Source organism: Bacillus rossius, chromosome 5 (assembly GCF_032445375.1).
Source record: "Bacillus rossius redtenbacheri isolate Brsri chromosome 5, Brsri_v3, whole genome shotgun sequence".
Lineage (NCBI taxonomy): Eukaryota > Metazoa > Arthropoda > Insecta > Phasmatodea > Bacillidae > Bacillus > Bacillus rossius.
In genome coordinates, this window is record NC_086333.1 from 14,503,449 (window position 1) to 14,520,873 (window position 17,425).

General features: G+C 36.9%; 1 protein-coding gene across 9 annotated transcripts in view; it reads left to right on the forward strand.

The window, feature by feature from the left end:
• Positions 1-17,425, forward strand: part of LOC134531601 (proton channel OtopLc) — a 620,588-nt gene that overhangs the window by 87,930 nt on the left and 515,233 nt on the right. For all 9 annotated transcript variants that reach the window (XM_063367341.1, XM_063367335.1, XM_063367337.1 and 6 more), the window contains exon 2: positions 11,200-11,364. In XM_063367341.1, coding sequence (XP_063223411.1) covers positions 11,218-11,364 — 147 coding nt within the window. In that variant the 5' untranslated portion in view covers positions 11,200-11,217. The remainder of the gene's footprint in view (positions 1-11,199; positions 11,365-17,425) is intronic.

Here is a 17,425-nt window from a genome sequence, read left to right on the forward strand (position 1 = left end):
AACGAAAATCGCTCCTCTACCATAGCTCCTGCTGTAGGTACAGGGATGCCACAGACAGCTTGTTTCCAAGCACCTATCTGGCATTCTCCTTACCAACCTAATGCCATCGCTGGCACCAAGACAGAATTTGCACTCATCTGAGAATATATCAGATCTTCTCTCCGGCCTCCAATGAGCACCAATGAGCACCAATGAGCCGATGGCAGTGATTCAGAGTTAGTGGCATAAACACTACAGAATGTCAGGCTCGGAGCTGTCCCTAAAGTAATCGATTTGTTACAGTTCGCTGTGTCACTCTGGTGGCTGAAAACGTCTTAGGGCTCAGGACACAGCCAACTATCTGGTTAGCTGAGTGAGGAACAGGGCTGATGCGGTAACTATGCTGGATTGGTGGCCCCAGCCACTGGTCATTGCCGAAGCACTAATAACCTCCCGATCAACAAAAGGGAGCGATCCCTAACAGTTCTGTTTTTAAAAAGTTCTGGAATGTTTATGAAAAGTGAACTGGAATGTTACTCCCCTGTTACTATCCTATTAGGGCGCATATGTGGGAGGGGAACGTGAGAATGCCGGCCGTAAGGTCGGAATAATCTGTCACTCTGGTGCCAACTGAAGCTCTACTGGCTGCTGCAGATGCAGTACGATCCACCACAGCCATGTGGCGAATTCTAACAATACAAGCTAGTGCTGATGCCAATGAACACAACACATACCACGTAGAAGTAGTTTACCATATATTGTTTTATTTTAAACGTTTCGTAAATGTGTTTCTAGAAAATAGCATGAATGAAAGTATATAAGTGTAATGTATTAACGTTTTTATAGATAGAATTACCACACTATCTAATTTATTGAAATGTTTTACTCCCTTGTGTTTGTGATGTCCGGTTGGCGTGTGTCTGCCGGCCTCCCGCACCTGCGCCTCCTTCAATAAACTGTCGGGCTGTCGGCATCCCGGGCAGGTAGCACACAGAACAAGTGGTGCACTTGCGTGGTGCTCTCTCAGTAGTAGGCAGCTATCCCCGCCAGCGATGCACCAGGTCCTCGGGATCACTGTGCGCTTCCTGTTATCTCGATGGATTTTATGCAGCCGGTGCAGTATCACAGGAGGTGTGATCCATTGCGTCTCAGTCCCTTACAGAAATTCCGCTGCATGTCAGAAATGAGTGTGTATTCACGTGCACATGTTCGGTGAGTTGCATATCCTTGGTGGGCCTGGTTGTTTGCAGTGATTTATTGCGCATACTCCTGCTGGTGGTCACGTGTGGCAGCCATCTCTGGAGCACGCCTGCCTGCCTTTCCTCCAGGTATTTATCTTATTCCGTCACACCATGCGCCTTCAACTCATCTGGCAAGGGTAGTTTGCGGTCTGGACCATCTCTGCCAGGCCATGCAGGTGACCGCATTCGGCTGCTGGCGAATGCCGAAAAGGGACTTGGCCAGCTGCTTTTCTCATTTCGTGTGGTCTTCTCCGACTCGGTGCCGCATCTGGAAGCTTCAGTTTCTAAATTTGCCATTCAGTCTGTTTAGCCCAGGGGTGGTAGGCTGGCGATGTACGGTGTTCGATGCGTCTGGCCGCGAACAAGTGGAGCACGACTTAGACAACGCCAGCTCGTAACTTTATCGTAGGGAAATAGCTGCTATGAGGAGGCACACATGGATCATGTCTATAGTCATCACAAGGAAAGTAATATGCCGGGTGAACACACATGGATCATTTCAGTAGGGACAGCGCACAAGTCCGAATCAATTATTTTGGTACACATTATTATGACACGCATTACAAAACTATGGTGCATGGGTGTGATAATCATGGTATGTGGGTGGATTCAGAAATAAATTATCGTACACAGTATGTTTTGCGAACAGAAATTATGGTATGCCGTTCTAGTCACATACAACTGCCCTCCCGTCACACAGTTTCGCCGGCAGAGATCGCCAGCTGTCGATGTACATTTGTATGATTTCGTGACTGCCATTTTGATTCCATTGCTTGCTGCCAGGTGGTGCTAGTGTCGGCTACAGATGTCCACCATCTTGGTTGACATCACAGATAGTTTTATATCACACCATTGCGAAGCACTAGTATAGCCATATTACATAATGGTTTTTACTATCATAAAATCTGCGGTGTTGTGGTTTGGGATTAAAACCATATCAGTTAGAGTGATCCTAATGTTAGAAGGCAGACCTGCTTTACACTGGACCACAGTACAATTTGCTATTAGCAGATTAAATAAGGTTTATAAAAAATACGCAACCATAGATGGGATTTTTCAAAACATGGTAGGGCCACTGGGTAAGCTATAAAATATCATATATTCGACAACAGTTATAAAACATGGTACACGATATCTCTAAAATATAATTTGCTTAAGGGATTATTCGGAAAATAGTTATGCTACACAATAAAGAACTGCATTTGAAAAAAAAAATGGTACCCTAAGGAGATACAAATAATGCCATTTCACCTTACCCCTCCCAACCCATTTATGAGAAATACTCAAAATGTTTTACAACAATATAATGCAAGCGAAAGCAGGCAGAGAGAGTGAAAGAGTTGCTAACAGTACAGACTATTAACACAAGGGGAACATTATCTAGGCGGCAGTGAAAGTTGTCAGAGCAGGGGGAACCGAGATGTAAAGAGAAAACAACAAGGAGTGCTAAAGGCAAGCAGTAAATAGAGTATGCCACCGCCTGAAAAAGAGGAAGATAGAGAAAGACAGAGAGAAAGAAATATATAGACAGGGAGAGAAAGATTGAGAGAGAAATAAATAAATACAGAGTACAGAGAGACAGAAGAGAGATATGGAGAGAGAATATTGATGTCAAGAAAAAATTGTAGGGGAGGGTATGTTTACGGCATACTATATGTAGAAACATGTCCCACCCGAGAAAGAAAAATACCGGGGAGGTAGGGAACAGTCTAGAAATGGAATTATTAATTAAAAATATTAAAAAACTATCTAAAAACTCACCTTGTAAAACACCTGCCAGCCTCACACATCAAGGCATTATGGACTACTAGCTGCAATACCCGGCGTTTCCCGGGCTGAACACAGGGTGAAGGGGACCTTTTTCGAAATCAGATGTAGTTAGTAATTGTCTTCTTAATTTGAATGCCAACCTATATCACTTTCAGATCCCGACAGACGTTGTTCTGCCAGTTTATAGTTATTTACCTGGTCTGTATGTAATTTAGACTTTCTAAAGCAATATAGAAAAAGCTGAAAAAAAAAAATATTACTAATATTGAAAATATTCCATTATCTAGCTAATGCTCGGCCTGCATGCAATGCCTCATTCAGTTTTGTTTTGTTATATGTTTGAAGTAGTTCCACATATAAAAATCATCTATCCAACTCTCTATATAATTTTTATCTCTATCTACATCTATATACATCTATGTATCTCTCTATCTCTATTTATCTCTTTATATCTACATATATATTTCCCACTATCTCCATATCTTCAATATATATATAAGTCTCTATATAGCTCTATACATCTATAGGTATATCTCTTTATCTAACCCATTTCATTCTCTATACCTCGCTCTATCTCAACTTATCTCTCCGTCTCTATCTCACTCTATATATATCTATATATCCCTCTATCTCTGTCTCTCTTTTATATTTAAATAAATTGTGTCATGCGTGCGCACTTATACAACAAAAACAGATGAAGTGCCGCTATAAAAATGAAATAAACAAATTTTTTGACACGATTCGTGCTCCAACTATTGAAAAAAAATTATACCGTCTCAGTAACCTTCATGGGCATGCGCATAACAAATTCTCAAAATTTCATCGCAATCGGATGAATGGTATAGGCACGCATACGGCACAAACAAACGAAAATTAAAGCCATGACAAACGCATCAAACGATGGTGAGTTTAAAATTCAAGGTAACTCTATCTATTGACGAAGTTAAGAACAAAACTGTTATTAGCGCCTTTATTTTGCTAGCCGCTGCGAGCTCCACTAAGCTGACTGGTCTCACCAAGGAGAAAAATATTAATTTGCCAGACCTTACTATGTGTATGATCGTGTGTCAGACATAGAGAAATGACACTCACTCACTATTTGTATGTCTATGACCTATGGTTTTTTCTGTTATAAAATGAAATTATCACTTTTTCACTCCCTTAGGGATGGAATTTCAAATTAATATGGGATCTATGTGTTAATCCAAGTTATAAGCTAGCTGTAGGCCAAATTTCATTCAAATCCATTTAGTAGTTTTTACGTGAAAGAGTAACAAACATCCATCCATCCATACTTACAAACTTTCGCGTTTATAATATTATAGTAGGTTGTGAAAAACCTGCACAAACAGCACACGGCCAACTAGAAATGTCAGTACATGCAAACTTTAGAAAACGAGTTTTTTACTACACGATGTGTTACTACTATGTATGGGCGAGTAAAATCCTCAAATACTGAAATCCTATAAAATCCTCAATATTCGAAATATTCGATATTCGACAAAAATTATTCGAAGGTAATTATTGGGGGGAGGGAGTGAAGTAAGTTAAAAAATTGGACACTGCTAAGTATGAAGTCTACTGGGCTTATTCTCTTAGTTTTTGCTAAGATATTGTTCATTTTATGTGTAATTAGGTAAAAAATTATATTTTAAATTGATTTCGGAATATTTTGGTAAGTGAACCAAATAGTTAAGGATTTGAATGTCTTAACACCTTAATAACATATACAATTTTTGCACATTTAAAAAAAAATTTACCCTTGAAACCTTGATTTGGTTTTGATGGATACATTTCAGGTAGCCTACTCTTTTGGAATCGACTTTGAGGTTGGGATTCGATAAAATTAGGTTTTGACCTATCACTACTATTGACCCATCACTAATGTACCTCGATAACTAACTATAGTATTTACCAAGAGCAATACAAAGACGAACATTCCCAGCAACCCATCGAGGGAGAGCTACATTCTGGAGCATGCATGCCACACCTCGCCGACGACTCAATTCCCACTTGAACTTTCCCCCAACAGATGTTGCCTATTTTAGCTGATGGTTTAATGCATCCCCCAGAAATAGGGTGACGTTCCGCGCACCCTTTGACTGAAGCCGGTCATCCGAGAGCAGCCAGCCTCGCTCAGAAGAGAGGACCACGACCAGGCAGGTCACAATGGTCACACGTGCACACACATACACCCACATACACCCAGACACACACCTTGAAAGAGTGAGAGACCGAGAGAAAGATAGGACAGAAATACAAAGAGAGATTAAATATATACACAGAGAAAGAGAGAAATAGAGTTGAATAAAGAAAAATAAAGGGAAATATAGTTACAACTAAACACTCTTTTTCATCAAAATACTTAGTTGCACTACAGAGGATAAATGTACTTAATACCAACAATCATAAATTCTAATACCACAACATATGACAGAAAAGAAATCCAAGCCAATCCACGAAACATAACCATTATTGTACAAACCACACTTATAGTAACCCTTGAAGAGTATCCACAGACTTTAAAAGGAAAATGTATAGCTTAATGATACATCAAGTTTATGAATTGCAGAACATGTGAGTTCAAAGTGTACGTTCTTCTTATCATCATAATCTATAGCTATAAAAAATAAATAAATTTTCCTTTAAAACTATAAATCACAAATAAAACAACAATAAAAAAGAAATAAACATTAAAATAAAATTATAGCATGTCATGAAAAATCTAAAACCCTTTTATTAAAATAAAATATAATTTCAAATTACATCTTAGGAAATAACAAAGAGTGAACGAAAGGGGTTATATACATTTGGTAACGGAAAACCCAGTCATTTAAAACTCAGATTAAAAAAGGGCGCATAAAAATAACAATATTTGTAATTAAAATATAAATAGATCTAATAATAACAAAATAAAACATCTAGGAATGCGACAGCCCCACACAACCATTACAATCCGAATAAAGTGGAATGCAGGTAACACAATAACCAAATATTCGACAGTAAAAAAAGTAACCCATCCCCCCCCAGAAAAAAAAAATTAGTTATCCTTTTAACAGGAACCTTCGAAAACGTAACTCTCTGACCAAGACTTGCTCACTGTGACAGCAGGATACATAGAGTGAATTCAGAACAACAATAAGAGTTGCAATGCAAATTGATCATTATATAAGCATCCGGAACTGTATGTAATTATGAAGAAAACTGTATTTCCTAAACCAATCTGGAAATTAAAAAAAAATCAACAACCACAAATCCACCGCACATACCATAAGACCATAGCCACAGAGGTAAACCAACCATAATGTTTTTCAACTTATTCTAAATTAAAACGAATGTACCCATAAAAATTGATATGCATAATGCTACCAAAAACATTGAGTTTGTGAGACCACTGCATAAATTAAAAATGACTAATGCACAAAGAAAAAAAATATTTTCAAAAATAACACTGCAAAGCGAAGCATATTCGCAAAAGAGAATATCAACCATGAACGCAATAACAAGCAAGGGAAAAGGCGAAACCTAGTCCCGGGAAATTTCAAACAGTAAAGTGACTTAAAAAATCACTATGCTTAAATTAGACATAAGTTTATAAAAATAGTACTTTTAGAAAAGAAAATACTTACCAACATTAGAAAGCCAATAATATCGTATCAGAAAAAATATTTTCGAAATAATTCATCGACTAGAATATTATCCTAAAATACCACAGCTCTTAAAACAGTCACAATACTCATACACTGTTTACCTACCATAATTCATAATTCAATCTTTATATATATATTTCTTGTGTGCGTGTGTATGTCACTGAACTCCTCCTAGACGGCTGGACCGATTTTGATGAAATTTTGTGTGTGAGTTGACGGGGATTCGAGGATGGTTTAGATTCACAATTGGATATTTTATCTCGATTCTGAGTTAATAAAAACTAAAAAAACATGCTTTAAAAGCAAAAATTGCAAAGCATTATTAGAAGCCATTAGGTTTTGCTATTGTAAGGAACTAAGTAGAGAGTAAGAAAAAAATAAAGATCCTGACAGTTTATAGTGTCGCCATATTTGTTTCAATTTTCAATACCCTTTTTGTATATTACAATTTAAATTGCAGAAAAAAATCATGTTTCATAGCCACACAAATAGTGAGTGTGTGTCATTTCTCTATGTCCACGAGGTCTCGCCGCGTCAATTTTCTCCTTGGAGCGAACCCGTCCGCTTAATCAAATAAACAGCTTTTATCGTTGAATGATTTCATGATTTATTTAATGAAAATAAGCTCTCATAAAAATTTAGTTAGATAGACATTCAATAGGTGTCTTTCTCTCACTCTCTCTCTCTCTCTGAAATGTATGTGGCTTGCTCGCGGGTCAGTAATGCAGACAATCTTTAAATTCTAGCTCGAGACGGAAAAAACAGTAAATGTGGTTTACAAAGACATTTTATGAAGTGTCTTCCCGTCATTACATTTGAAAGTAGAAACATATTTACTCAAAATTTAGGTAGTAACACATTTTTATTGCAAAGACTGAAATAGAGGTGAGAAAAATTATCATTTGTGAACATAAGAAAACTACTACAACTGTATCAACTGTTATGTTATAATGTTTAAATTTCTAAATGGTGCAAGATAATACAAAATTCCATGCGGAAAAAGTCGTGGGCAGCAGATACGTATAGTTATAGGTGTGGGGCTATGCATGCTGATTTTTCATATACTGCATGGATGCGAACATGTAAGAATAATCTATCTATCTTACTATAATAAAACAGTACTTTTTCTGTCTGTCTGTTTGTACACGATTTTGATGAAATTTTGTGTGTGAGTTCACGGGGATTCGAGGATGGTTTAGATTCACAATTGGATATTTTATCTCGATTCTGAGTTAAGAAAAAAAAATACACGCTTTAAAAGCAAAAAATCTAAGCATTGTTGATAATTAGCCTCCATGGCAACAGGCTTTTGCATTGTTGTTGCCTTCTGCGTAACCATGGGAAAGGTTTTTGGTAACGGCAGTGGCGTGCCCAAGAGGAGGGGTATGTATAATGAGAAGATACAAAATGTCCAGCGTAGAAATACTTACCGCCATATCCATATCTCACAAAAAGTACATTTGGGCAGGAAAATGTCTGTCGGGTCCGCTAGAAAGATATATAGAGAGATAGAGATATAAATAGAAAGATAGAGAGAGTTATAGAGATATACATAGAGGGATAGAGAATTAGAGAGATAAAGAGAGATGCTTAGTATACGTTTAAAAAATTACAAAAAAAAATTGATTGAGGCATTGCAACGCATGCCGGGCATTATCTAGTATATATATATATATATATATATATATCCTAATAATCAAGTACAAATTTAAATCTCCGAATTAAAAACAAATATCTGTACTACAAACCGAAATGTGGGTAATGCATAACATACATACACTAACATGGGAGAGTACAGACATATAATATTAGGAAGCATTGCACCCAATACATGAATATCTCAAAATAGTCTCAAATCCAAAACCTCTTGATAAATAGGCCAGCCCCCTTTTTCAGCCTGCAACATCCCAATGGTGAAATAAGATATAGCTCTCAGCACGGCTGCCTAATATAAAATATGTTCATAAAATAATGTCCTAGATGTAGCTTTCAAAATTATAAACTGTAAGATTTGTGGACTGTTGGTCCAAAGTCTCATATAAGATGTAACATAAAACAGTTTTATATAAGCGCATACGCAAGTACTACTTTGTTGTTTTCTCGCTTGCAGAATCACCTATGCAAAATGGCGACTCCAGACCATAAAACATTATATATTATACAATTTGCTAAGTTTGGGTTTGAAATTTCAGTTAAATGTGCATTTCGATTGTGATCCCAATGTGGTAAAAACATCCACCGTTGGTATAGGCAATTCTAAATGACCGGATGTTTTTATAAAGGGAAATACAGGGGACGACCAAAAGGGTCTCTACAGGATTTTGACCATGTCAGAGCATCTTACCTCTGTAGTCTTAAGAAATCTGTTTAGAAAGAAAGTCTTGAACCTCAGTTGCCAAAGATGGCAGGTGGAAATTTTAACGAACACGTTTACACATGCATCCAGACCTGTAATAGTTGCTACATGCTTTAAAGCCAGATGACTATGGTGTGCATTATTCCTTTGCACTTGAAGGTTTTAAGCGGAAAGATGACTTTCTTGATTGTGTGGTATTCAGTGAAGTGGGAAAGTAATTACCCATTATGTTAGTATTTGGGCGTCAAAACATCCTCATAAACTTCTAAAACACCAAAATTATAAAAAATTAAAAAAAATTTTTTTCACTGTCCCAAAGTCAAGTGTACTGACCATTTTGTTTCACTGAAGCTACCCTAACAGGGGGGGCTTATCTAAAAAATATGTTGGAAGAAAATCTCTTTCATCAATTTATAGAGGATAAACCTGTAAACTTAATTTGGCAACAGGATGGAGTCCCTCCCCATTGGAATCTCTTTGTACGAGAGTGGTTGAACGTCGAAGTCACTGACGTTGGATTGGTCTTAATGGTCGATACGACAGAGCTTACTTTCGCTGGCCTGCATGTTCAGTTGACACAATGCCTGGGCGACTTTTATCATTTGTGGCTTTATTAAAGATCATGTCTACTTTCCGCTGCTACCTAAATATTTGACAGAATTAAGACACAGACTTATTAACCAAAGTTTGGAAAGAAATGAAATTCAAGTTGTATGTATGCCATACAGCAAAAGTAACAAATATAGATTATTTATAAAACAAACTAGGTTAATTTTCCTATTTTATATATTATTGGTTGTAAATAGTCTAATAACTGTTATAATATACAATTCAAACTGGGAATTATTTATAGATAACCTGTACTACTAAACTGTTATGTAACAATAAATATGAGACCTATCTTTATTGTAATATAGTAACTGCATCAAAAGGAAAGCGATGCCATGAGGTGACACATAATGCAAATTGTAATAACACCGCAGGGTGAGAGCTGCCATTTGGAGACACACGTAGAACATGCCTAAGTGAATGCGAGTTAGTAACTACATCATAAGAAAAGCGATGCCGCGAGGAAACATGTAGTGCAAGATGGTAATAACGCTACAGGTTCAGATATGCCATTAGGAGACATGTAGATAATGCCTATTTGAATGCCGGCTAGCAACTACATCATAAGAAAAGCGATGCCGCGAGGAAATACACATGGAGCTTGTTTATGAGAGTGAAAACTGGTAATAACACGACAGGTTAAGAGGTGCCATTAGGAGACATACATAGTATGTGCCTAAGTGAATGTTGGATATTAACTACATTTAAAGGAAAATCTTGCCAGGAGGAGCCATACATGTAGCATGACTAATATAATTCAAGCTCGTAACAACACTACAGAATGAGAGGTGCTAAAATATTTATTTTGCAGTAAGTATTACAATTTGATGTACTCATTTTGTTTTGATATATTATGGTATGAAAATTTTTATTGTTTTAATTTTGTTTATATTATTCAACAATTTTACCTTCCATAATCATGGTAGGTTTGTGGTTTGGACATTAGTTTTGAATTTGTATAGTAATTATTTTTGTGTTTTAATTAAGAACCAACTATGTTAGAGAGGCAGTACTCAGCTACGATAGCACTGGGCCATCAAACAGTTCAAGGAACAAGAGCTGGTCACCTGTGCTACTTAAGGTAGTACAGGATAGCCAACCTATCAGGGGTGGCTGCAGATTGGGGCAAGTGCCCGGGCCCCTGTGAGGCCTTTTATTATCCTGGCACCTGCAATTTAATATTTTTGTCATTAAATTACTGGCCCTTTTTCATATATAACTAAGTATATTCATTTGATTTTTTTTAAAAATTATATAAGTGTTTTAAGATTCATTAGCAAAACCATCGCTGAAATTTAAATTCCAAGTTGTTTTAAAATGGTTTTAAAAGTTTTATTATCAAAATATTCTGAGGGTAGGTCCCTGAACCGCCCTTTCCATAACCCTTCACACGCAGGTAAAGCCCCTCTCCAAAAATATTAGTACCCCGCACAAGTAAATGTTCCATGTCTGCGTAAATTCTAGAGCCACCACTGAAACCCACTCACTTCTACTGCATCATGGAATGATTAAAAGTGTTGATGCTAACTTTCTGAAGTGTTATAAATCCAAAGGCGAGGTGGGAGGTGGAGTGAGGAGTGGCCTGTGTGTGCAGGAAGCCGGCGGGGTCGGCATGCAGCGCTGCCCCTACATACACGAGATGAAGGAGCGCCTGCTCAGCCAGGGAAGCAACCCGGAACAGCTGCTCGACTCCCTCGATGACATGGAGAAGGAGGCGCTGGAGATCCACGAGGACCCTGCCGTGGGCACCGTCGTCAAGGTACTCGCCACGCAGCCAAGCTACAGAGCGTTTAGAATGGTTCCCCTAAACCAAAAACAGTATTGCGTCCCAATAATTCTACATGATGTCCAACTACCTTGCAACTGAAATCCCTGACACAGGGCTTCGCGTATCCGTGGGACGCTAGGCCTCCAGTCGACCACATTCTTGACGATAAAAATGACCTTTATAGAAAAAAAACCTTTCGGCGCAACCTAAGGTGGAAACTCGTAAAGCATATAGGGGTTAGATTAATGATAAAATTGAATTATTTGAAAATAACAAGCAGTAAGTCATGAAATTAACTAAATATTAAGTTGATCATGATTTCGCAAGACTCTATAGCTCTGCTAGCAAACCTTCTGAGTAGAGCACTTTATAGATTGGGGTTGACTACTGTAGGTAGCGAGTTGCGGAGGCATCCCCTTGCAATGCCTGGCGCCTCCTTGAGCTCAGCAGCTCAGTGTCTTCTTCCGCTTGCACCTCCGTAACCACGCGGCCTCTCACGTAGTCGTATACATACGGCTGACTGTCACCAACATGTTTCACTTCGGTATGGGTACTACTTCAACATATCACAAGCCTGCAGTCAAAGACAACATGTCCACAGCATACCAAGTGTCATATTCAGACATATACCCCCTAGTCGATGAACAATTCTTACGTAACGTGCGTCTCGTTACGTTCCTGACTTCCGTACTGTCACTGAACGCCACTAAAATCAAAACTTAGCATGAGGCTTCGTCTCCCAGGTAGCGTCTGTTTGTTATACTTACATGTAAGACACCTTATGTCAAATGCGTGACAGCATCTGTTTGTGGAGAATGCCAAAATGCGTTATTTAAAGATATCGATTTAGTAGTGTTTTAAAGTAGTGTAGTTTGAGGGCTCCGGGCCCAGGCGCTGGTTTTGGTATCGGTGTCAGCCATCTTGGATTGTGACGTCACGGCGGCCATCTTGGATGAGAGTAACAGGACACAGTGTAACGGGACACAGTGTAACGGGATACAGCGTAACGTGACAAGTATATCACGGTGGACATCTTGAATGACCGTGACCTTGACATTTGACCTTGACCTTTGAACTTGTCCTTTGAACTTGCCCTTGACCCCGGCAGACATATTGGATCCGACATATTGGATCCGCCATCTTAGATACCATCGATTGTGTTATTGCTGTTCGTTCCTAGAGAGCACCAGCTTCGCTCTTGATTTTTTTCTGTTACACTGGAGGCAGCCATCTTGGATACCGTCGTCTTTGTTTCTGTTGTTTGTTCCTATAGAGATTCCCACTCTTAGATTGCAGTGTGGAAGTAAATGGGCGCATTCTCTCTCTCTCTAACACACGCCGATTGCCGTTAGCGCTGTCCTTGCTTCTTCGTGCGTTGTTGCCAAATATCAAACGAAATTAAAATTTTAATTTTTGGATCATTTTTTGTTTCATATTGTATAGCATCTAAATGCGCATCAGTCAATGCTTATTTTGAATACTTAACAATATTTAAAGTGTCCGAAAAAATTAAAAAAACATAACTTATTCACTGCGAACTGTTTTGAAGTATTCCGAGATGTTTCACATCAAAAAAAATAACCTATATGTGTATTTCATTCAGATTTTTTTTATTAATACATTAATGCCTTAGGACGCCACCGAACAATTGGTAAGACAAAAACTATACAGGTTTCACATAAATAATTTTTTTAATATATTGAAATGCATTTTCTCACAAACTGACACATCAAAAAGTTGACCTGCGGAAAACCTTTTTTCTATTAAAGATAGATGGGAGACGAAAGCGTGATAAATGTTCACAATGAATTGAATTAGTTTTTAAAAGCAGCTCCATCTCAATTGCTTCTACAGTTTCCGTGGAAATAGCTGTTAAAGATGTGTCTTATCAGTACAAGAGCGCGCTGCAATATAATAGAGGTTTCTCTCACAAGCTGCCGTCGTAAGAGGAAACAGGGTCGTGTGTTTAGATAAGTGGGGTTCTGTCCTGCAAGCAATTTCAAATACATGGCTTCCTTAGTCAACCTTGTATTTCCTTAGACACGCATTTCTGAAAACCAGCCTGCCAGTTAGTATCGCGTCTCGCGACGAAGCAACGCGTTGTGTCCGGTGACTCGTTACAGTTATAATTTTGACAAACAAATTATAAATTAACATAGGTGATTTTATTTTCTACATTTATTTTTATTACGTAGCTACATATAAAATATGGAAGTTAGAACACCGAAAAGAAATTATATCGGTAGACTACGCGGGAGGGAGCGCAAGATTGTGTTGAAAGTATTTGAGTATTTTTCAAAAAATATGAGTGTGTGCAATGCAATTAAGGAAGCTTACCATTCTTCTGGTCAGCTCTGTACTACTCTTATGGAAGGGGTATCAACATTCGTCAGCGGTAGCGGTAGTGATTAAAAGGTATGTGGTGTTATTAATTTCTTAATCAAGTTAACGTTACATTTATCGTATACATTCCTACGAATGAAATGTGTGTGAACAGATTCTTGTTGTAAGTTAAAGTTAAAAAAAATTCCTTATCGGCACAGCCTAAAGGCACAGGAAGATTTTGATGATTATATTTCTTTACATTGGAACAAAAAGGGATTTTTATATCCTTAAACCCATATTTTTTCTTCCCCTTGCAGTAATGGTTGTTACAAAATATATTTTAATCTAATCTTGAACATAATATGTAAAATGTATCAAATAAATACGAAGGAATTTAATAGCGATGATGGTACAAAATTTTGAATTATATTTCTATCCTTCTCAACACCAAGCATCTTATCAAACATTGTTTTTGACAAAGTTTTGGAAAATAATTATGATATTTACAAACAGTTTAAACAGATTTGATAAGGTGTCTACCAAGGCAATTACGTTATTTTTGTCGGGTGAAAATATTTTTCGAACCCATGCAGTTATGGCTGGTCGTATCAAAAATTTATTTAGAAAACTTTTTTTTTGCATTAGGTACTCCGAGTTATCATACGTTAAAACGGATGCGATATTATTCATATTATGGGAGTTGTTGCGATTTTTCTGTTTTTCAAAAAATCTTCCCCATTTCGACCCAATTGTGCGGATTTTTCCCATAACTACTCGACCGAGAATTTCCATTACCGTATTTTATTTATCATTTTGGACATGACTTGTCCAAAAATACGGTATTTATCGGGCCCATGAAAATGTGATTTTATATATATGTATGTATGTGTATATATATATGTGTGTGTGTATATATATATATGGGATTTTTAGAACATAAAAGAAAACTATAAGAAATTTTCGTCTGCAATAGGTAGTTTTTATTTGAAATTTACATAAAAGTGTCATTAATACAAATTTATATGTGTAATAGTATAAAGTATTATAAATTACGATATGATTTCTTAAAATGCTTCTTGTTCGATCCGAATTACAAAGACACACATCTCCTGAAATTCGTAATGTGTTAGAGATTTGGCAACAGCGCGCGCAATAAGCCGTGTACTGCAATCTAAGAGAGGGACGGGCTATAGATAGCGCCAGCGTCGCTCTTGATTTTTTTCTGTTCTGCTGGAGGCCGCCATATTGGATACCATCGACTTTGTTTCTGTTGTTTGTTCCTAGAGAGTGCCAACATCGCTCTGTCACATCACATAAGGTGGATGTTCCATTACCTTCCATAGCTATTATAGTCCTTATCAACATATTAAATTTAATTTTTTATGCAAAATGCATTGGAAGCGATGTGATTAAAACCATCGCAGCTCTGATATTTAGGTTGGAAAACATACTCCTTTAACCGCACGGCCATCAAGACATTTACCAGACTGAGAATTAAATAAGGTATATATAAAAATAACATGCATATTCGGACTTGTATTTTTTTAATTTTAATTAATAATAGCACTACCTGTTCGAGACATCCACCATCTTGTATTAAGACGTAACTGTTGCAACTATCGATATGGTTGCCATCTTTAAAATCCGCAATTTTTATGTTAGAAAATCGGGAAAATGCTTAAAAATCATAAAAAAAATTAAATAATAAAAATCTTAAAAACCACTGTTGCACATATCGTTACGGTCACCATCTTGGATTATATAAATGTTGCATGTTTCGTTATGCCTGCCATCTTGGTTGAGAACTATGTCATCGTTACACTTTATGTTACGTACGTCATATTGGATCCTTATTATGTTGCAAATACCGTTGTAGTCGCCATCTTGAAATTTAGACGCCATTTGTAAATCCGTGATTTTTATTTTAGAAAATCGGGAAAAATTCCAAAATTCCTCAAAAAATTAACTTATTTTAATTCTGATTGATTAAATCGATTCCCGTTGTTGGTTCGAAACCGCTAAGAGCAAAAAAATCACATCAGATCCTTCCTCCACGAAATCTACCTAGACTGACCTCACACCGCCAATACAAAGGTACATATCGTCAGCTGGTATGACGTCATGTCCGCCAACTTGTCTTCGTCTGCTGGAGACCGTCATCTTGTTTTCGTCTGCTAAAGTGTGCTAGCGACGTGTTAGTATAATTTTCTGTTCACCATACCTTTAACCTCGTCTGTTGGCATTGAACTTTGTCATTGACCTTGAACGTTGACCTTGAACTTGGACCTTGACCTTGAACTTGGACCTTATCCTTGAACTTTGAACTTGACCTTGAAATTTTACATTGAACTTGAAATTTGTCCTTGACCTTGATATTTGACTTTGATCTTGTCGTACATCATGGAGCCATCATTTCATTTTCAGTACATGATACCAGGAGCTACCGCCTGTGGTCATTGCCACCATCTTGTTTTCGTCTGCTGGAAGACACCAATCTTGTAAGTACTCGTCTTACCATCATGCTAGTTTTATTCTAACCTGCTGCAGTGCAGTAATCATTTATAATTACTGAGGTGCCCCACATCTTAAAATTTGGGTTTCATCTTGAAATCATGTAATTATATAACTAAAAATGTGGGAAAAAATCCAAAATTCACCGAAAAAATCAATTATTAATTTACAAATCGAATCGATCAGTTCCTGTCCACGGTTCGATTCCTTACCAGTGACAGTTGTAACTAAATATTAAACATATTTTATTTTTTTTTTCATTACCTTTCGTGGAATTTATTAATCATTCACTCTACGAAAATAAACTCAAGACAATATACCTGACCATCAAAATAAATACAGTTCCGCTATGCATAACATGAAAGTCTAGTTTGTTGATATTTAGATTAACCTTTAACCCTTAGCCGGAGACGTGAAAATATTTGACATATCTGGTGACGTGGTGCTCCTCAGACCCCAAAATGTTTTGTAGAATTTAACTGATTAGAAATTATTTTTGTTCCATGTAAAATTATTTCATGCATTTTTTATACTTATTAATTAAATTTAAAAATAAATTAGTAAATGATTATTTACCAAATAAAAAATACAATTTTTTCCGGTGGAGCTTGCTCAAATAAATCTAAAAATGCCTATTTGTAATACTTGCTTTAAAAAAAAAAATAAGCAGTTGGTAGCCTAAAAGTTTTATTTGCTATTCAATATAGATATAGTGACAAAACTAAATCTAGAAAACTTCAACGAATAATAAGACATTTAATAAAATCTATGACAGATAAATTTTCCCAACAAAAATAAATTACTTTTTTCCCCCCAAATATTTTCCTTGCATAACAAATGCTTCAACCACAACAAAATATATAATCTAGCTAACTAGAAAGCACATGCATACTTATATATTTTGAAAATGGCATTTTTACATAAAATATATTAGTCGAACATTGTTTGAAATTGAGATTATACAGTATTTGCACATGTTTGCTCTGTAATCATCACACATTGCTTTTCCACACACACTTTCATCACTTAAGTCACTAAAAATATATTTCAACCACTTAGAAATAGTTTCGTCATAATTTGGATCGCCCACACGCACACATGTTCGTTTAGAAGCCATTTTATCACTTCTGAGATAGAAACATATCTGGTGACGTGGTGCCACTACGACCCCAAGTTATCTTTGCAACCTGATATCTAGCACCAGACAGCGTAAACA